Below are 21,979 nucleotides of genomic sequence, written 5' to 3' on the forward strand. Positions count from 1 at the left end.
TATGACCTCCCCAGGTGTGATCCCTCCCGATGTTATCCCCAGATGTGACTGCCTCTTGTGCCCCCCCCAAGTGTGACGTCCCTTGGGTGTGACCTGCAGCTGCGACCTTCTCGCGTGGACCCTTCCCAGCGAGACCCCTTCCCATAGACGAGACTCCCCCACGTCTGAGGTCCCCTGGGCGCGTGACCTGCAGCTGTGACACCTCATTTTCCCTCGGGCGCGACCCCCCCCCCCCCGGTGACATCCCCTTGTCACAGCTGTGACCTTGCCATCTGTGCCATCCCCTCCTCCGGTGGGCTCCCCGCGATGTGAGACCCCGCATGCCGCCTCCCCTCAGTCTGACTGAGATGTGAGAGTCCCTGTGCCAGGTCCCCCTGCCGGTCCCCCCCGCCATGGCCGGGTCCCCGCCGTGTCCCCCGCCCCTCTCCGCAGCGCCGCACGCATGCTCGGCGCCCGCCCCTCCCCGCGCTCTGCCCGTTCCCAGCGGCAGCGGGGCAAGGATGAAGGACCGGACCGGGGAGCTGCGCGCGGTGAGTGCGGGGCGCGCCCGGGGCTCAGGGGGATGCGGGCAGCCCTCTGCCCCCATCGGGCACCGCCCGAAGCCGGCTGGGCCCCCCTCCCTGCGCGGGGGCCGCCCTGCCCTGAGCGGCGGCGGCGAGGGGGCTGGGCGGGGGCTGGCGGCAGGGATTGAGCCCCCCGGACACGGCCGGGATGTCGGGGTTAGGGGTGGGGGGGTTCCCCGGGCTGCGCCGTCCGCACGCCGCGCACCGCTGCGGTTCTGCCCGGCTTCGGGCGCTGCGAGCGGCGATCTGCGCGGTGCCGGGGCCGCGGCGGCGGAGCAGCATCGCCGCTGGGAGGAGCGGATACGGACGTGTGTTTGTAGCGGTGCGGGCGGGGGCTGCCCGCGGGGCCGTGCCGTGCCGTACTGTGCTCCCCGTGACCGTGCCGTGCTCCCCGTGCCGTGCTCCCCGTGACCGTGCCGTGCCGTGCCGTGCCGTGCTCCCCGGGACCGTGCCGCGCCCGCTCCCCTCCCGTTTTGCGTGCTCATCCTCCGGCGCAGCCGCTGCGGCGGGGCCGGGGGGCGCCTGCACCGCGCTGACCCCGGCGCCGTGACCCGGCCTGGCGGGGAGGCCTCGGGCTCCGTGTGCGGCCGGGGCCGGCCCTGTGCCCCGCGGAGGCCCCGAGGCCCCCGAGCCCCCCGAGCCCGGGCCGCGGACGGTGGGAGGCGGCGGCGGCGGCTGCGCGCACGGAGCATCGGTGGAAGGAGCCCCGGTGCCCCTGGTGCCCATGCCCGGGCCCCTGCGGCACCCTCGGGGCCGCTGCCCACGCTGGGGCCGAGCCTTGGGCACAGCGGCAGTGGCCGGAGGGCCACAGCCCGAAATCCCGGGGTGCTGCTCCAGCCCTCGCCCGTACCACCCCCGGTCCTCCCGCTAGTGCTTTTTCTTGTTTGTATGGTTTTTTTCCTTTTTTTAATTTTTTTTTTGGTGGGTTATTTTTTAAAATTACTTCACGGTTGGCGCTGCAGAGCCGGCTGGGATTGCAGGGGGTCTGTCCGGTGGGGAGGACTCTGCCAGAGAGCGAGGGGCAGTGGGCACCACCGTGGTGCCCAGTCTGGTCGGGCATCAGAGCTGCCACCAGCATCACTTGGCTGCGAGTTTGGTTTGGTCTGAAAAGCACCCGGAGGATGGGGCTGGGGTGATGCCAGCGAGGGGTTGAGCGGGCGATGGGCAGCTCTTGGGGTAGCTGGGCAGCTCTGAATGCCCAGGGCTCGCTGTGGGTGCTGTGGATTCTGGAGGAGGAAGAGGCTCCCCCAAGAGCTGCCTCCCCACTCTGCCTGGAAAACACCCAAACATGGGGCTCTGTCTCCACCACCAGCACAGGCTGTGAAATGGGATTGGAAAGCAGGCTTTTTAATAATAATAGTAAAAAGAAGCCTCATGAATGTCCTTTTGGCAGCCGTTGCTGGCTGAGAAGTGATGCCATGGAGTATTTTAAAATCTCTCTGTTCCTTTAAATATGCCTCAAGAAAAATAAAATGTGTTTTCGCCTCGCTCCTGCTGCTGCTCCTTATTCATCAGCCTCATGCTGAGGGTGCAGCATTCTTCCCGGGGACTCCTGGGGATGGAGCAATGCTTTTGAGCATCCAGTTACCCCGAATATGAGTGGGTGCCCCCTGGCAGCACTGCAGTGAGTGAGGCAGCGTGGATTTACACCCTTGGTGCTGGCAGACACCAGGGAGGAGCGAGATGCTGCAGTGGACACAGAGTCAGGAGCGTTTGAACTTGTATCCTCTCTGCTCTGCCTCATTAATAGCCTGGGGTTGGTTCCTCCCATGTTAATACAGTGCTTAAATTCTGCCAGGGATGATAAAAAGGAAGGATTAATAAAAAAAGAGCTGGCATTGTTGGAGCAGAGGAGGGGATGCAGGGCGGTCACTGCTCTACAGAACAGCAACTCCATGTCTTAATGGGATTTTTAAAATGGTACTTGATATTCAAAATGCTAATCCCAGTTCTTTCCTGAGCCTCGGCTCTGGTTTGGATCAGACTTGCTGGAGCTTATTCAGTGCCCTTGTGGGAGTAGTGCCCCCAGATCTGCTCTGGAGCAGGGATAGGAAATTTAACTTAGATAAAACATGTCCTCTTGTGGAAGGAGAGCTGCTGAGGATGGACTGTGCAGGATGCCTTGGATGAGGCTGAGCAGAGCTTTGTTTTACAGCTGCTTCTGTGCAGGTGTCACAGCTCTGGCTGTCAGTGGTGTTTCCTGCCCATCTGGGGTGAATCTGGAGCTGGTCCCGTTCCCCAGCACCCCCAGAAGCAGCCCTGGCGAGGTGGTGTGTACATGCAGGGCTGTGAGAGTCCTGTGGTGCTCCATCATGCCACAGAGCTGACAGCTCAGTCTGAGTGAGGCACTGGGATTTCCAGGATGTGACACAGGTCCAAATGGTAAAATAATTATGAATGGTGTTAGAGAGTGGGAGGAAGCAAGGGAGATGTGCCAGTGTTATAGGATCACAGAGTGGTTTATGTTGGAAGGAACCATCCAGGTCCAACCCCCAGCCATGGGCAGGGCCCATTTTTTGGGGTGCACTTACCCCTGTGCCTGTTGTTCATCTCCACAGCTGTTTTGTGTGCATTTTTCCAGTGATGTTTGTGTGTTTATGCCGTGCCACTGCCCTTCCCAGCTGGCTGAATCCTCACTCCTGACAGCCAAGTCCCTGCTCCCAGCACTGCCTCCTGCCAGTGGGAGTAGTGGGAGATGGGAGTTAAAAATAAAAGGGGAGAGGAAGCGAGGTGGGCTCCTGGTCTGTGGGTGCCCCCTGTCCCCTCCTGTGGCAGTGAAATCTGCAGCAGTGCCCCAGGACTCACAGCCTGACCTCTCTCCATCCCTTCCTCTTCATTCCATCCTATTCCTACTGAGGCTTTCTCTCCTGGGGGCAGGAATGTGAAGTCGAGCACAGTTGCTGTTTGCAGAGGTCAGGTCTTGTGTGACTCCATCTTTTCCAGAACCCCCCGGCTGCAGAAGTCCCTACAGACCTTGCAGATGAATACATTCACTGGTTCAGATGCCATCTTCCTTTCCCTTGTTAACCCTTTTCGTTGCCACGAGTGCTTTTGAGCTCTTCTGTTCATCCAGAAGGGTCACACGTGAATAATTCAGCTGTCCTGTGTATAATTCAGCTGTCCTGTGTCCCTGCCATTGGGGAGTAGGGCTGTCACATGGCAGGTGGCAGCCGGTGGCTGTGTCCCCAGTTCTGCCTCGGCTTGAGGGCTTTAGCATCACTGAAATGCTGGATTTTGGGGTGGGGAGGAGCAGAGCTGCCCTGGCAGGTCACACATCATGGCTGCCCTTACAGCAGTCCTGATCCCACAAGCACTGAGGCAGGGAAGCTGCTGTGCCTGCTCCTGTGGGGTCCTGCAGCAGGAGGGTGACATACTGCTGGACCTTCACTGCTGGGGACAGCTGGGCAGCTGGGCAAGGAGGAAGGTGACAGAGTGATGTAGATGAGCTCTACATGCTCCTGTGTAGGGTGTTCCTACATGCTCCAGTGTGAGATGTTCTTGTGCCCCTTCATGGTCCTGTGTGTGGGATCTTCTTGGGTTCCTATGTGATCCTGTGTGTGTGTGAGATGTTCTTGTGTTCCTACAGGCTCCTCTGAGATGTTCTTTTGTTCCTGCATGCTCCTGTGAGATGTTCTCATGTTCCTACATGCTTCTGTGTAGGATATTCTTGTGTTCCTACATGCTCCTGTGTGGGATCTTCTTGCATTCCTACATGCTCCTGTGTGGGATGTTCTTGTATTCCTACACGCTCCTGCGTGAGATGTTCATGTGTTCCTACATGCTCCTGTGTGAGATCTTCTTGCATTCCTACATGCTCCTGTGAGATGTTCATGTGTTCCTACATGCTCCTGTGAGATGTTCATGTGTTCCTACATGCTCCTGTGAGATGTTCTTGTGTTCCTACATGCTCCTGTGTGGGATCTTCTTGCATTCCTACATGCTCCTGTGTGAGATGTTCATGTGTTCCTCCTTGCTCCTGTGTGGGATGTTCTTATGATCCTACATGCTCCTGTGTGAGATGTTCCTACATCTCCTGCCTGCTCCTGTGTGAAGTGTTGTGTTCCTACACGCTCCTGTGTGAGATGTTCTTGTCTTCCTACATGCTCCAGTATGATCTTCTTGTGTTCCTACATGCTCCTGTGTGTGTGAGATGTTCTTGTGTTCCTACATGCTCCTGTGTGAGATATTCTTATGATCCCACATGTGGGATGTTCTTGTGCTCTTACATGCTCCTGTGAGATGTTCTTCTGCTCCTACATGCTCCCGTGTGGGATGTTCTTGTGTTCCCCAGCACTGAGGGGTCCTGGGTGTCCCCGTGCCACAGGGACACTGTTCTCACCAGTGGGTGCACACCGTGGTAGGACAAGCTAAAAACTGGGAAAACCTTCTGTGCTTTAGACATGGCTGCAGGCAAAGCCCAGGCTCCAGGTCACTCTGGGTGGTGTGTCTTGTCCCCAGCCTGGGGTGATGGACAGGGTTTGAGGGACAGACAGAGCTCAGAGGGGACACTGAGCCCCAGGGTCCCTTGGATGTGTTGGGGAGCTTCAGGTCTGGTGCATGGGAGTTTGGTGGTCCCACTGAAATCAACTTAAACACAGAAATACTCTTGCCCCACTGAGACCTGCTGTCAGTCTGGGCACCAGAGAGTGATAAGAGTGCTGATAAGTGCAGCCAGATACATCAGCTGTGCCCTGGGTGTCTGAGAGGAGGGAGCCAAAAGGGCTCAGTCTCATTCCCACTGTTTTAATTCCAGTGTCTTTGTGTGTGAGCTGCTCGGAAGCTGTACAAATGTTTGTTTTGCCATGGATCTCGCCATTAACAAGATTTCTCAGGAAATATGCAAAATTATCACTACAGGCAGAACATGTACAGTAAGGCTCATTAAGCTAAGTACTGTGATAAATTGCTTCTTCCAGAAAATTATGTATATTAGCAAAAAAGGAGGAGAGTGAGCCCAGGTGGAAGGGCAGGAAGACAGAGCGTGTGGGATTGCGGTGGCTCCAGGTGACCTGAGCACACCTGCCTCAGGAGAGTGTCCTTGCACCATGGGATGATCCTGCAGGAGAAGTGGGGAGGGGAGGGCAAGCAGAGGACAGCAGGGGAAATGGAGATGGAGCAATGCTGTGTCAGGAGCAGAGCAGGCACAGAGCCAGGGAGGCTCTTTGCTCAGGGAAAACGTGAAACCAGGCAGCAGTGGAAGCACAAGGAGTAGAAAGTTTTGCTGAACTGAAAGAAGGGGAGAGGGCAGGGAGAAAATGTCACAGGCTACTTGTACCTCTGTACCTCTGCCTGTGCCCCTGCCTGCAGTGGCCAGAACCAGGGCTGCTCTTGGGAATGTGTGTCACAGACATCTTTTCATGAAAAATCCTTTCTTTAAGATTTTTCCTCCTGAGAAGCTGAGAGGCCTCAGGAACAAAATGTGAACAATGATTATCTGCTGCTGTGGAATGCAACAGGTGCATCTGTGATTGGCCATGTAGGATCTTTGTAATTAATGGCCAATCACAATCAGCTGGCTTGGACACAGCGCCCCGAGCCACAAACCTTTGTTATCATTCTTTCTTTTCTATTCTTAGCTAGCCTTCTGATGAGATCCTTTTCTTCTATTCTTTTAGGATAGTTTTATTGTAATATATATCATAAAATAATCAATCAAGCCTTCTGAAACATGGAGTCAGATCCTCGTCTCTTCCCTCATCCAAAAACCCCTGTGAACACGGTCACAGAATGTGGGCACTGCTTTTGCCCCCCAAATCAGGGAGCAGACTTATGGCTGTGAACAGGGGACAGGCTGTGGCATTGGGTGTGTCATGGGCTCACAGAGTGGTTTGGCTTGGAGAGGACCTCCACAAACCATGTGGTACCATGAGCATGAACACCTTCACTAGACCAGATTGCTCTGAGCCTTCTTCCAGTCTGACCTTGAACACTTCCAGGGGTGGGGCTGACACAGCAGACAGACTTCGGGATGCTCAGATCCCGCATGAGGGATGTTCTGAAACACCTTTCACCCTTTTCCAGTGATACTCTGAGTATTTTCCATAGTGATGCAGCTGCTCTCCCCTTGCAGGAGTGGTGGAAGTAGTGAGTGCAGCCCAGGACATCTGCTGACCAAAAGCTTGAGGACATCCAGAGGAGATCAGGAAGTCCTTCTGCTCCAGCAGCCCTGGAGAGCTCAGGCTCAAGAAAAGATTCCCCTCAGTTGCCAAGGAACCTTCAAAGAACTATATCATCCAATCCTACTGTCTTGGGTTGGGACATCTTCCACTAGACCAGCTCCTGACTGGTTGTAGAATTCTAAATCTCCTGCCCAAATTGTGCTCATTTGCTCCTAGGCAAGCATGTTCTTTTTACAGGAGAAGGTTCCTCCTCCTCCTCAGGCATCCACAGGCCCCTCAGGATACAGCCCAGCAAAGGGGACAGACCTGGCTGTGCAGCATCAAATATTGCTGCAGGGTAGGACTGAACTTTGTGTTAACAGTGCAGTTTTCCAGATTCTAGGGAATACTTGCAAACCTACGTTTCCTTTCATGGGAAATAACTAAAAATGAAGTTTTCTGCTCACTGTTCTGTGGCCACTTCCATGCTGCTGTACTTCTGCAGATGTGTGCTGCAGGTTTTCCAGTATGAGCTCTGCCTTTTTCTCTGCCATTTCTGGTCTTCCATCAGGTTCTGTCAGACCTTGGCTTTGTCTATGAAATGACTTTTTGGTTTTCCAGAAGACCTTTGCCTTTTGGGAAGATCAGTGGCTCACCTGGATGGTGCTGAGGTTCTTTTACAGGGTCTAGGCAAGAGCACCAAAGGAATGTCATTGAGCTTTCATGACCACGTGAGCAGCCTGGTTTGGTGAAGGTGTCCCTGCCCAGGCAGAGGGTTGGACTGGAGCATCCTTGAAGGTCCATTCCAGATCAGCATTCCATGAGTGCCTGTTTGTAGGTGAGGTGGTGGGGTTTGCAGGGTAACCATTGTGTGGACTGTGTTGATCCCACAGCCACTGGAATTGTGGTGCTGTCCCTGTCACCTTCTCTGCCTGAGGCTTCCCTTATTTTTTCTCTGGCAGCTCTGGTCTGCACAGGAGCTGTAACCATGATGATGCCACTTAGAGGATGTTAAAAAATTAATTTCAGATTATTTAAGTCTGTTTTTAAGCAAATCATTCTCCAGCCATGACTGTAAATTTATAAAGTGCTGGCTGTAAAGTCTGGGTGCTTTTCCAGAAGGTGATAGTGCTGTCCATGTTTCAGAGCTACAGGAGGAGCTCAGTGAGTTCAGAGTTCAGCTCATTGCCCTCTCCAGGACTGGTGTCACCTCTGGCACTTGCTCTTCAGAGTTAAGGAGAATTTTACCTGATTGCTTTTAAAACTGAGCTTAAGAGTGATCATGGTTCTGATGAAAGGCTTGGACTTTGTGCCAGAGGCTGGGAATTGTTTTGCAGGAATGTGAGCACAGACCTAAGGACAAAACTCTTGGAAGTCGTGTTCTCCCTTGCACTGCTGGTGTTGGAAATAGGAAACACCACCCGACTCATGCAGGTGTTGCTGAATGCTGAAGTCATAAAAAAAAATAAGTTGTTACTGGGAAGGTATGGGGTGGTTTTGGTGAATATTAGAATTACAGAATTGCTTAAGGTAGAAAACTCCTCTAAGATCCAACTGTTTCCCCAGCACTAACCCCAAGTGCCACAACTACACAGCTGTTAAATCCATTTAGGGATGATGATTCCACCCCTGCCCTGCACCTGGGCTGGACAGCCCTTTCTTTCCATGGAGAAATTTTCCCCAGTCTCCAACTGAATTTGCCCTGGCACAAGTTAAGGCTGTTTCCTCTTGTCCTGTCCCTTGTTCTCTGGGAGCAGAGCCTGACCCCCACCTGGTTCCATCCTCCTGCCAGGGCATTGTAGACAGTGAGGTCACCCCTGAGCCTCCTTTTCTCCAGGCTGAGCCCCCCCAGCTCCCTCAGCTGCTCCAGACTCTTCCCCAGCTCCATTCCTTTCCCTGGACATGCTCCAGCATCTCCATGACCACCTTGTTGTGAGGGGCCCAGAACTGACCCCAGGATTTGTGGTGCCCCAGCAGTGTCCAGCACAGGGGACAATCCCTGCCCTGGTCCTGTGACACTTTATTTCTGATACAAGCCAAGTGCCACTGGCCTCTTGCCCACCTGGGCCTGTTGTCATCTTACTGCAAGGGTTCCATACTGCTGAATCCTAATCACAGAAGCTTCACACCTTCTTGGTGGTTCTTGTGGGTAGCTCCTCAGAGCACTGACTCCTTCATCCTCACAAAGCAGCCAACTGACTCCAGTTCCCTTTTCAACCAGCCACCCCACTCTTTTATAGCATCTTCTTCTCACTGGTTACAGCTGTGGCCTGTTAAAGCCAGGCCTGCCCCTAATCTTTGATAATTGGCCCAGCTGCAGCTCCTTAGGGGTGAGATTACTCTCTACACTATCTTTATTTTCTCATTTTCTACACTATCTTTATTTTCTTATATTCTATCCCCCTACATGGGCTGTGTTCAGCTACTGCTGGCCAGCACCCCAAGGCCTTTCCCGGCTTTTCAGTGGCTCTGCCCCCAGCCTGGAGCACTCCATGGGGTTGTTGATACCCTAGTGTTGAATTTGGCCTCATAGAATGTCACAGAATTGGCCTTGGCCCATTGACTCAGCCTGTCTAGATCCCTCCTGCCCTCCAGCAGGTCAGCATCTCACCCAGCTTGGTGTCTTCTGCTGAGGGTGCCTTGATCCCCTTGTCCATGTCATTGATGAGGGATTGGCCCCAGCCCTGATCCCTGGAGAACACCACTGGTGGCAGGCTGCCAGCTGGATTTGATGCAGGAATAGGGCACAGCTGAGTTTGGGGCCTGTGTGCCATGGAATGGCCAATTTATCCTGGTGCACAGCTGTATTATATGGTCTGCAAAAAGGGCTGAGGAGGTTTAAGGCATGGTTTTGGGTGGTTCAGCTCTTCAGGGCTCTCTCCTGGGAGCACACCCTCTGGCTGTGCTTATCCTTATCCTCAGCTTTGGCACCACCTCCCTGGAAACCTTCAGTGACAGGACTTCACCCCTGCTTGAAGGGCTTTTTTTGGCTGCTGCAGATGCCTAAAGCAAACCCTGAAGTGTGAGGAGCTCAGGGTGATGCCTCAGGTTTGAGCTTTTCTGTTTTTCAGATTCTGTGCTGCTTTAGTGGGTGGGTCTGGGCTTCATAATAGGGAATGGTGAGCTCTGTGCACAGAGCAGGGAGACAAAACAATTCCTGCTCCAGCTGGGGACCAAGGACAAATGATCCAGACCTCAGGCCCAGGAGCATAAATAAAGTGGGCTGAAGAGAGAAAAACAAGGAGGATGGGACTGCATGGGCTAAAGCTACAATAAGCAAATGGACCAAAACTTATAAACGTGTGAGACCCCATGACCGGTTGTGCATTTTGTGACCATTTTGGGTTATGCTGCCGAAGCTGGATCCAATTGAGGCCTCTTCAGAAATCCCTATTTTATTCTTTGGCTCTGTCTAGCCTCTGTTCTAGGTCAGCCTTCCCAAGGCATGAAGGGCAGCCCCAGGGTGAGAGACTGGTTTGGTGGGTGGGAGATCCATGGGTGCCCTGCTCCTTGTCCAGGTGAGGCTGTGCTGAGCTGCCCTTGTGTTCCCAGACATTTGAGTATCTGCACCTTCTCCTGTGTGTCCTTTGGGCTCTGTGAGATGCTGAGATGTCAGAGCTGCTGAGTTGTTGTGACCTTGTCCTTCCTTGCACAGCTGCATGCCAGAATGAGCTGCCCTGTCAGCTCTGTGTCATTGCCACTGGCCTTGGGGGTTTGGATACAGGGGACAAGGTGACTGCTGCTGGGTGTTGAACCCCTGTGTGTTGAGTTTGCAGGGTCCCCAGGACGAGGGAGGAATTGATGAATCTGACTCCATGTTCTTAGAAGGCTAATTTATTATTATATGATATGGTATTATATGATATGGTATTATATGATATGGTATTATATGATATGGTATTATATGATATGGTATTATATGATATGGTATATATTATATAATTTATATCATGTTTTATATATATTATATAGTATATTATATATTATATATCATATACAATATATTATATAGAATATATTAAATCATAGCATAATTATATCACACATTATATATATTACATTATATATTATATATAATATGTCATATATCATATTTCATATTATATTTTCTATTATATAATATATAATATATAATATAATTACTATATTATATAATATCATATTATGTCATATGATATAACATCATATGTTATATCATATATTATGCTTTATTGAAACTATACTAAAGAATAGAGAAAGGATACCTCAGAAGGCATAATAAGAATGATAATGAAAACTCGTGGCTCTCCAGAGTCCTGATGCAGCTGGCTGTGATTGGTCATTAAAAAAAAACAATTCACATGTTGGATAAATAATCTCCAGCCACATTCCAAAGCAGCAAAACAGGAGAAGCAAAATCAGATCTTTTTTTTTTTTTTTTTTTTCTCTGAGGCTTCTCAGCTTCCCAGGAGGAGAATCGTGGGCAAAGAGGATTTTTCAGAAAATATGACAGTGACACCCATGTGCCACTCTGTGTGGGGACACAATCCCAGCCATGACCCACAGCTGCTCAGAGGCAGCCCCAGGAGCAGCCCGTGCACCCTGCCATGGCACAAAAAGAACATAATTTCACAAAGCAAGCCAAGCCCAGATGGCTGGGATCTCTTCAGCTGGGCAGAGCAGCACGGAGGTGTTGGTAAATACAAACAAACAGATGCAGCCTGGGAGTGAAGGCGTGCAGCAGCCTCCTCATTCAGGGATGAGCCCTTTCTGTGCTTCACTGGGTGGTCCCTGGGAGGGGAGTGGCAGCTGGGGTGGCTTCTCCTGTCCCTGGTGCTTTTGTGAGTCGTGCTACGGTGGGAGGCAGGCAAGGGCTTGCTGCCTCTTTGGACACAGATGTTTCCCAGGAAAATATGCCAGCCCTTGGCAGAGGGCTGTGTTGGGTTCAGGTGTGCCCAGCAGGGACTGAGCCCCATTGTTCCTCTGCCCTGCCTGCACCAGCTCCCTGGGCATGGTCAGACGCTTCTGCACCCTGACAGGAGAGGACAGGAGCCTGGGGCTGTGTGTGTCACTGCTGGGGTGACAGAGAGCTGGTTGTGTGTCACGGTGTTTATAGGGGTCTTTGGATGAGGGAAGAGATGAGGATCTGACTCTATATTTTAGAAGGCTTGATTTATTGCTTTATGATATATATTACATTAAAACTAAGAATAGAATAGCAAAGAATGATAACAAAGGATTGTGGCTCAGACTCTCTGTCTGAGCCAGCTGAGTGTGATTGGCCATTAATTAGAAACAACCACATGAGACCAATCACAGATGCACCTGTTGCATTCCACAGCAGCAGATAACCATTGTTTACATTTTGTTCCTGAGGCCTCCCAGCTTCTCAGGAGGAAAAATCCTAAGGAAAGGAATTTCCATAAAAGATGTCTGCCACAGTTGTGCCCCTCACAGCCCGCCCTGCCAGGAGAGGACAGGAACCTGGGGCTGTGTGTGTCACTGCTGGGGTGACAGAGAGCTGATTGTGCCCCTCACTGTCCCCCCTGCCCCCTCTGTTGTTTGCAGGAGACCAAGCACCAATTCTTTTCAGGTGTTCTGTGCTTCTTTGCCTCTTTCAGAAAGTGCTTGGAGAGGGAATGGGCTGGAATGAATTTGTTAGCATGTGCTGGTTACAAAACCTCAAAATAGAGCCGGGATGCTCCAGGGCTCTGGATGTCTTCCCATCTGCTGCTCCTCTTTGTCAGGGATGGTATCACAGTTTGCTTCTGCCTCCACTTGGGATTTTGGCCCTTGTGGAGGGCACTGTGAAGCCTGTGAGACTCCAAAAGCTGCCGGAGTGTGGGAATCCACAAAATCAGAGGGTTTTGGGAAAGCTGCAAGAGGCAGGCCTCAGAGACAGCAGAACTGTGGTTAGAGCTGAGCAGCAGCCATGAGATTGGTCAGCAGAAAAAATATTTAAAAAGTAGAAAGCAAGGACAAATAGAACAATGGTCTGTGTATTAACACATGTCTAGAATAACTCTCTAAGCTACAGAAAAGTTTATCTAGCAAGATATTAGGAAGTTTGAAGCTTAATAATGGAGCTCTGTGATTGTGTTTAAGGCTCACAAGCAGGTATTGTATTCAAAATAAGCCAACATTGTTTAACCAAAGGTACCTGTGCTTATAGTGGTTGGATAGAACTGCTGTCAATGTGCTTTTGCTTTGTGGGATTGTCAAAAAACTTTTAAAGTGAGTTGTAACACTGAGTTCTTTGTCTGCTGCCTGGGATGTGAGCTGGTGGCATCTTCCCATTGTCATAACCATGTTGTTGTCTTATATATCAAGAGTTCTATTATCATTATAGTGCAAGGATTCCACATCCTCAGAGTTGCATACCTTCTCAGTGTTTCTCACAGGCATCTCCTCTAAGCACTGACTGTTCCTGGTCCTTGCAGCAGTCATCATCTGACTCCAGATCCCACCAATCCACTCTTTTCTACCACTGTTCCTATTGGCTACAGGTGTGGCCTGTTAAGATCAGGCCTGCTCCTAATTTTTAGTAATTGGTTCAGCTGCAACTCACTGGTGGATAAGATTACATTCTATGCCACCTTCATTTACCCATACTGTATCCCCCTACACCATGTAATGAGACTGATGCTGGAAAATCAAACAGCTCAAGGCAGTTCCCAGCAGTGCTGTCCCGTTGGTGATTTGTACACAGACCCCAGCTGGCAATAATACTGGAGGAGCTCTGGGTGCCCTGCCCTCCCCACCCAGCCCTGCTGCTTGGTGGCACTGAAGGGCAGCAGCCCCCAGAGCCATCCCAGCTGCCAGGTCAGGGCCCACATGGTGCCACTGCCCAGCCTCTGGTGGACTGGAGAAATGAACACCTTGCAAAAGAAGGGTTATCCTCATCCACCCTGTGTGGGGACAAAGCCTGCAAGCCCTGGATCCTTGGTGCTGGCTGGCAGGGCCTGAGGCAGAGGTGAGGGGCACTGGGAGGATGCTGTGCCTGACATTGTGTTCCCAGGCTGTCACAGACATATTTTCATGAAAAATCCTTTCCTTAGAATTTTTCTTCCTGAGAAGCTGGGAGGCCTCAGGAACAAAATGTAAACATTGATTATCTGCTGCTGTGGAATGCAACAGGTGCATCTGGGATTGGTCTCATGTGGTTGTTTCTAATTAATGGCCAATCACAATTAGCTGGCTTGGACAGAGAGCCCAAGCCAAAAGCCTTTGTTATCTTTCTTTTTCTATTCTTAGCTAGCATGCTGATGAAATGCTTTTCTTCTATTCTTATAGTATAGTTTTAATATAATATGTATAATAAAATAATAAAAAAATAATAAATCAAGCCTTCTGAAACATGGAGTCAGATCCTCACCTCTTCCCTCACCTTAATGCCCCTGTGAACACGGTCACACCAGGCTGGGGAATTGTTTGCTGCTTGTGCTGAGCAGCACCTGCAGGTGGTTTTGACTGAGACAGGAGCTTTCCATGTGACTTGAGAAACCTGGGGTGCTCACAGCTGGGATGCATGAAGCCAAAACACTGTTATGTTTCCTTTCAAAACATGCTTCTTCTTTTTTTTTGTTTGTTTGTTGTTTTTTTTTTTTGTTTTTTTTTTTTTTTTTTTTTTTATTTTTTGGTTTTTTTTTTTTTTTTTTTTTTTTGTTTCTTTTTTGAAAGTTTTGGCCTCTTTGCTACTTTTGTACTAGAATTAATCATGGGGGGGGACACCTCTTGCGGTAGAGCAGTGAGGGCCAGGGTGGAGGGAGCTGCAGGGAGCAGCTGATCCATCAGTGCTGCTCTGCCTGGCATCCCCTCTGGCTCCAGTCCAAGGCACCCATCAGTGGATGTGGCTGCTGTGTGTGGCCCAGGGCTGGGGTGGTGGGGTGGGATGGGATGCTGTGCCTGGCACAGGGGTGAGGATGGCACTGAGGGTGTTCCCAGTGACGTGGCTTGCACAGATGGTGCCCTTCTCCAGCCCGGAGTGACAAGTGACATGTGCCCTCCTGACCAGCAGGCTCCATCTGTGTAATTTCCTCTTCATGGGGCTTCTGGCTGGGCTCTGTGCCACTCCCCCTGTCCAGTGCCTGCCCTAAATAACATCTCTGTGCCTGTCCATCAGCCTCTGTGCTCCCAGGAGTGCTGTACCCTCAAGCATGAGTGCCTCTGGCAAGGCTGTGTGTGGCTTGGGTCCCCTCCCTGCAGGGTTTCTGGGTATGGCAGGGTCCAGATAGGACCAGGCAGGGATGTGACATCCTCTGTGCAATGAGGCAGGCCTGTTTTGGATGTGAAAGGGACAAGCAAGAGGTGACAAGGACAATAACATCTTGGCAGGAACACTGCTCTCCTGCTGCTCTTCCTCTGCTGACAGTCACTGGCCTTCCTGGTTTCTGTGCAAGTCTTCATTTAAAATTAACAGTGGGAATACTCTGCTCACAGGCTTCAAAAAGGGGCTCAGAATTCTGGCAAATTGAGACCCTGCCAGAATGATGGCAAAAAAAACCCCACTGGATAGGCTCGTGGGGAGGTTGTGTTGAAGGTTTTTCTGTACAAGGCTGCAGGGGCTGGCTGGTGCTTCTCATCCAATTCCACCCACTGCCATGGGCTGGGACACCTTTGACTGGTCCAGGTTGCTCCAAGCCCTGTCCAGCCTGGCTTTGGACACTTCCAGGGATGGGGAAACCACAGCTTCTCTGGGCACCCTGTGCCAGCCCCTTTTGGTCTGACATTTTTCCCCCATGTCCAGCCTGACTCCACCCTCAGTCCAACACCATTGTCCTGTGCTGGGACAGAGCTGGGGGCAGCTCCAGGGTGACTCAGAGCAGAGGGGCAACATCCTCTCCCTGTCCTTCTGTCCACACTGCTGAGGGTGAGCCCAGGAGACATTTGTCTTTCTGTGCTGCTAGTCCCCATGGCCAGGTCAAACCCCATTTGTCACCCAGCAGAATCCCCTGATCCATCCTCCTTTCCTTTACTCCTTCCTGTGGATGCCCATCCTGTTGGGGGCATGGTGAGGTGGCAGGAGCTGCAGGCAGGACAGGTCCCCTCCACATGGGGGTGGTGTGGATGTCCTTGTCCCTGATGTGGGGAGGCTTAGCAGGATGAGGGAAGAAAGATCCCCTGTCCTGTAAACACACATCCAGGTGTCACCCTGGTTTTTTAAGATTTTCTAAGCCTTCTGATGTTGACGTTCTTGTAGTGAACTTTCTCACACGCTTTCTGTAAATAACTCATTGTTTTGCATTCCTTTATGGAGGAAGAGAAGGTTGATGGACTGTTGGTCTGTCCAGTGTCATTGGAGAGGTGGCACTGTCACCCTCCAATCCACTGTCACTCTTGGAAAACTATAAATGTTGGAGGCAGAAAATAAACTTCCCTTTTTCTTCACCTCGAGAACAGCGGTGTGAGCTTGTGTTCTTTTGTGTCCTATAACGACACCAGGGTGGTGTTTGCTTTGGCAGGTGCATCTTCCATCTCTCCCAGTGTGTGTCCCCAGGGGCTGTTGGCATTTTCCAGCATCCTGGGGGTGTAGGTGGGGGTCTGTGTGTTACTGCCCATCCAGTGGGCTCTCAGTACCACCCACCAGAGTGTGTGATGCTGCAGAGCTGTGCTTAAAATCAAGCACAGCACCAACCTGGCAGGAATGTGTGATGTGTAAGTGGAATGTGAACATGGGTGGTACTTGTGTGTCTGTAGCAAAGCTCTGTCCATGCTTTCCTAGCTTTAGGACATGGTTCTTTGTGACCTCCTCGATGGTGAGTCCTCAAGCCATGTGCTGGGGGAATGCTTGGGGTGCTCTGGGAGCAATGGAGCACATGTGGGCATTGCTCTGGAAGCAGTTGTTGGCCCCAGGTGGAGCTGAGCTTACAGCCAGGCTTGGTGCTGGCTGAAGGGGTGGCACTGGGGCTGGGACAGTGACAGCTGTCACCGTGCTCAGATGGTTTGTGTAGGAGCATTGGAGGTAGCACGGTCGGGATGGATGGAGAGCAGAGATCTCTGCAGCCAGGTCAGGAACTTGGGGTTTATTGCAAAGGGCCTGGGGGCAGGGCCCTGCTGGGAGCTGCCAAACACAGCTCAGAGCAGGACTGAGAGGAGAGAGAGTGAGAGAGTAAGGGAGTAAAAAAGGTAAGAGTAAAAGGGGTAAGAGAGCGAGGTTCTTGTTACAATACAATAAATCTTCTTCTGTGCTGAATATTCCCATTCTCACTAACCAATCTAGTACAAGAGACAAATTCTGTAGCATTCACATACAGCCTATAAGAATCACTACATTACCACACTGTGTTACATTTTAAACCCTAAAAACTCCTCTTTGGGCCCCTTCTGCCAAGCTGTGGGGTCTGCTCTGACCCTTGGGCCTGTCTGCAAGCAGAGGGTGTTGTTCCATCCAAAGGGGATCACCTTCAGCTGGCCACACCATTGTTTTCCAGTTGTTCAGTAACTGAGGGATCTCAAAGCTTGCTTTCATTTCAATCTCACTTACAGTTTCTATATTCTCAAAATCTTTTGCCAGTCAATCATATTTATAAGGCTTTCCTGTTTCATCTTCCCCAACAGTTTGGAGTGACACAGGCCAGGGGGAGGGACTGGGCTGCATGGTGGCACTGGCATGCAGGAAGGGTTTGAAAGAGCCCGTGGCCAAACCCTGCCCCTGGCTCCAGGGAGGTGTGGGAGGGTTGGATGTGCTCCTGTACCCAGCTCTGTCCAAGCCTGAGCTATGCTCTGGCTCTCCATGCTGGACTCTGACTGCTGAAGGGATTGGGAGAGGCTGTGTGCACCTGCTGGGAGCAAACTGCAGAATTTTGGAAGCAAAAAGCTTCAAGGAAAAATGCAGGGACTGTGCAGCCTCAACCTGTCCCTGCACACAGTGGCACCAGGACAGTGACTGTCCCCTGGGCTGGGCACTGCTGAGGCACCTCAAACCATGGGGCAGGAAGGCATTGAGGGGCTGGAGCATGTCCAGAGAAGGGAACAGAGCTGGGGAAGGGTCTGGAGCACCAGGAGGGGCTGAGGGAGCTGGGGCAGCTCAGCCTGGAGAAAAGGCAGCTCACCTCTTCCTTGTCAGGGTGAGATTTTCACCAGAATTGGGGGAGCTCTCTGATCACAAAGGCTCTGGATAACTGTGTGGGAGTGAGTTACCTGTTGTAGTAAGGTAGAAAAATTATAAAGAAAGGCTTCATAAAATTAAGCATTCTCTCCTAAAATCAGAGGCTGGCCTTGTCAGGCCCTTTGCAGGTTCCCATGTGAAAGCAATCCTGGTGTGAGCAGTTCATTAACATAACAATCTGTTCCTGGGTGAAAGACAACTTGTACCTGTATAAACTGTTTTTACACCTTAGATAGAAAAATGGAAAGTATCTCTCACAAACTTTCCCTGCATGTACACACTGAGAGTTTAAGTGACCAGTCAATACAGGGTAACAACTTGTTACTGACCAATAATTAATTAACAAGAAAGCTTCTGACCAATGGGAGTCCCACACGAGGTCTGTAAAACTGCATAAAAAGGAGTTATGTGAATAAAGAATGTCCTTTTTCCACCATGAAGAAAATGGAGTCCATGTGATTTATTCCATTAGTTACCCAGGCAAAAAGTGCCACAAGTGGTGGCAAGGCTGAAAGCTGAGGTCTGCAGATGATACCACCCAAATCAGTCACTGTAGGGTGGAAAGACAATTTTAGGGGGTGGGATGGATATTTCATCTGGCTTATTTCAATGTAAGAGGGCTCTCTCTGGAGTCTGTAGTGGCTGTCTCTCTGCAGAGTGCAGAGGGGCCATGGGGTGGTGTGTAACTGCAATCATCATGAGATGAGCAGAGGCAGTCCTGTTTTAATAAATCTCCATTCCACTTGCTTCTTCTCTCTTGTAAAGATGGAGTGAGAGGAAACTTTCCCAACCTGTTAATTTTCCATTTCCCTCCGTCGTGTAGCTGCTTTGGATGATAATCTTTTAAATGTCTCCTTATGTGCAGGACTGTAATTTTTCCTTCCCTTGAGAGCTTGCAGCCCCCGCCTTGCTGGGACAGGAGGTGTTTTCATCTCTGGTGACAATGACACACATGCTTCTGCAGACAAGGACAACCCCTCATTTGCCTGCTGTGACTTTACTAGTTCTGCTGTCTTATCTGTTTGCTCCCACCTTTCCTGCACTCTGCAGCACTCCTTTTATTTCCCCATCATAGCATCCCTTGTGTTTACCATCATGGCATCCCTTGTGTTCTCCTGACATGGCATTCCTCACATTTTCCCATTGCAGCATCTCTCACTTCCTAGTGCAGCTTTCCTCGTGTTTCCCACTGCAGCTTCCCTCCTGCTTTCTCCCGTGGCAGCATTCCTTGTGTTTCCTGTGACAGCATCCCTCATGTTTCCCATGACAGCATCCCTCGTGTTTTCCCATCATGGCATCGCCCAGGCTTTCTCCTGTGGCAGCATTCCTTGTGTTTCCCATGGCAGCATCCCTCGTGCTTTCCCATCACAGAATCCCTCTTGTTTTCCCAGTCCAGCATTCATTGTGCTTTCCCAGTCCAGCATTCCTTGTGTTTCCCATGGCAGCATCCCTCATGTTTTCCTATCACAGCATCCCTCGTGCTTTCCCATGGCAGCATTCCTCTTGTTTTCCTAGTCCAACATCCCTTGTGTTTTCCCATGACAGCATCCCTCATGTTTTCCCAGTCCAGCATTCCTTATATTTCCCATCACAGCATCCCTTGTGCTTTCCTAGTCCAACATCCCTTGTGTTTTCCCATCACAGCATTCCTTATGTTTTCCCAGTCCAGCATTCCTCATGTTTCCTATCACAGCATCCCTCATGTTTTCCCAGTCCAGTACTCCTCATGCTTTCCCAGTCCAGCATTCCTTGTGTTTCCCATGGCAGCATCCCTCATGTTTCCCCATGGCAGTATTCCTTCTGTTTTCCATCACAGCATTCCCTGTGTTTCCCAGTCCAGCATCCCTCATGTTTCCCATCATTTCCATGCTTCATGCTTTCCCACCCCACCCTGGTGTTTCCCATGGTGGAATCTGTGGTGTTTCCCACTCCTGCTCCTTGCAGGAGTGCCCTGGGAGCTCCCCCTCCTTGGCTGTGGGGTGTCCTTGCTGTGTCCATGCTGTGCCATGGCTGCTGTGGTGTTTTGGCCATCCCTCCCTGCTGGATGTGGCTGTTCTCAGCTCTCCCAGAGTCCTGGGGGTTTGGAGTGGCAGTGCCTGGGCTGTTCCCCACTCTGGCTGGTGTCTGCCCCAGCTCCTTGGAGCAGGTCAGCACAGGAGAAGGGGAAGGTTCCTCACAGGAGCTCTGAAATAGGGCTGGGAGCTCTGCAGGAAGCCCTGGCTGATTCCTCTCTCTCTGTGTTGTTGTTGCAGGCCAAGGACAGTGATGATGATGATGAAGTCACCGTCAGTGTGGACCGGGACCGTTTCATGGATGAGTTCTTTGAGCAGGTGAGAGCTTTGTTCCTCCAGGGTGGCTTTGAGGCTGCTTCAGACCTTTCTGCTGGCACCAGGGTGGGTTGTGGATGCTCCAGGCTCCCTGTGCCCACTGGGGATGGGGATGAAGGTCCTGGTGCTGCTCAGCTGATGCTCAGGGTTGTGCTGAGTGCTGAACATCCCTGCACACCTGAGGCTGTGCTGCCCTGTGGATGTTTCCCTGCTCCTCCAGAACCCAGGCCATGGGAGCAGGAATGCCTCACACCCAGCTCTCAGGCCTTTCCCCAGAGCACCTCTGCAGAGCAGAGCAGCAGTCTCTGCATGGATCATGGATTTAATTTTGTGCCTCCTGTTCCCAAACAAGAGGTTGTCTTCTGGCATGTGGGTGGCTGTAAGATCTGCTTGCTGATTTTTAGCACACCCTTAGCATGGCATGTGTGTGGGGGGTGTTAAAATGGATCTGTGCAGGCAATGGAGTGGGAACTGGGATAAATCTGATGTGCAGGTGGAGGAAGATGAGCAAAGGAGTGGTGTGAGCCCAAGGAGAAGGCTGAGTTAGAGGGTGAGCAGCCTGGCAGGTGGAGAACACAGGAGAGGTTTCCCCTCTTGGGCAATGCTGGTGTCTTGCTGTAGCACAGAAGGGCAGGGAAAATGCCAGAATGGATCTTTGGGAAAATGTGGAATGGGGGGTGAGGATCAAACTGGGCATTTCTGGAGCTTTTTATGGAGCAAGGAGCCATGGGAGACTGAGCCACCACCAGCCTGGCTTTGCAGTCTCAGCAGTGCTTTGCCAGTGGCACAGTCTGGGAATCTGTACTGCTGATTTATATAAATCCCAGAAGTTTCTCAGTGTGTCACAAATGAGAAAATGCCAGAATGGATCTTTGGGAAAATGTGGCCTGCCTGGAATGGGGGGTGAGGATCAAACTGGGCATTTCTGGAGCTTTTTCATTGAGCAAGGAACCATGGGGGACTGAGCCACCACCAGCCTGGCTTGTGCAGTCTCAGCAGTGCTTTGCCAGTGGCACAGAGTTGGGGATCAATCTGCTGCTGATTTATATAAATCCCAGAAGTTTCTCAGTGTATCACAAAGAATCCAGGACATACAGTCTGTATTACACTGCTGTGACTCAGAGCTGGCTGGTGGGATGGAGAAGGGCTGATTCCATAGTTCCAAACTGGAAAATATTTATCCAGGAGGATGTTTGCTGTGGTTTAGACATGTCATGGCTGCTTTGGCTTAGGGTATAATAATCCCTTCACTTTCCAAGAGTCCAGGTTCTGTCACAGACCACCTGTCTTGTTGTCTCACTTCACAGGTGGAAGAAATTCGAGGCTTCATTGATAAAATCTCGGAGAATGTGGAAGAAGTGAAAAGGAAGCACAGTGCCATTCTGGCTTCCCCCAACCCTGATGAAAGTGAGTGAGCTGTGAGCCCTGTGTGTCCTGTGTGCCCTGGTGGGTGGCTGGGGCCAGGCACAGTCCCCTGGGTCTGCAGGTGGTGCTGAGGGAGGGCTTGGGCTGGCCTGGTGACTGACTGGTGGCTTTGAGGCCTGGAGAGGTGGTGAAAGCCCAGTGAGGGGATTTCTGCAAGGCTGGGGCAGTGTGGAGGCTGGGAAGTGGCTGTTTCTGTGCTGGTTGTCTTGCCCTGGGCTGCCTGGGAAAGAGGAGTGGATCCTTATCCCAAGGAGTGGATAAAGCAGAACAGACCAAGTGTCACCTGCTTGGGCCCACAAATGTCACAGCTCCTCTTTGAGCCACAGGTGGCAGCTGGGACCTTGCATCTCTGTCCTGGGGACAATTTATTGCTGGCTGGTCAAAGAGTCTATCCCTTCCCAACCTCTTCCTTCCAGAGAAAAGGTTTGCTGCCAGGAGCTGGAGTTGGGGATTTCAACACCCAAAGGGTGGCAGCATTTG

At 51.4% G+C, this 21,979-nt stretch overlaps 1 protein-coding gene across 1 annotated transcript in view; it reads left to right on the forward strand.

Annotated features, from left to right (window-relative positions):
• The first annotated feature begins 448 nt into the window (after positions 1 to 448).
• The window catches only part of STX1A (syntaxin 1A), a 72,667-nt gene continuing 51,136 nt past the window's right edge, over positions 449 to 21,979 (forward strand). Inside the window, exons 1-3 of the mRNA XM_058037410.1 lie at positions 449 to 530; positions 20,000 to 20,077; positions 21,382 to 21,481. Coding sequence (XP_057893393.1) covers positions 501 to 530; positions 20,000 to 20,077; positions 21,382 to 21,481 — 208 coding nt within the window. The 5' untranslated portion in view covers positions 449 to 500. The remainder of the gene's footprint in view (positions 531 to 19,999; positions 20,078 to 21,381; positions 21,482 to 21,979) is intronic.

Source organism: Melospiza georgiana, chromosome 19 (genome assembly GCF_028018845.1).
Source record: "Melospiza georgiana isolate bMelGeo1 chromosome 19, bMelGeo1.pri, whole genome shotgun sequence".
NCBI classification, from domain to species: Eukaryota; Metazoa; Chordata; class Aves; order Passeriformes; family Passerellidae; genus Melospiza; species Melospiza georgiana.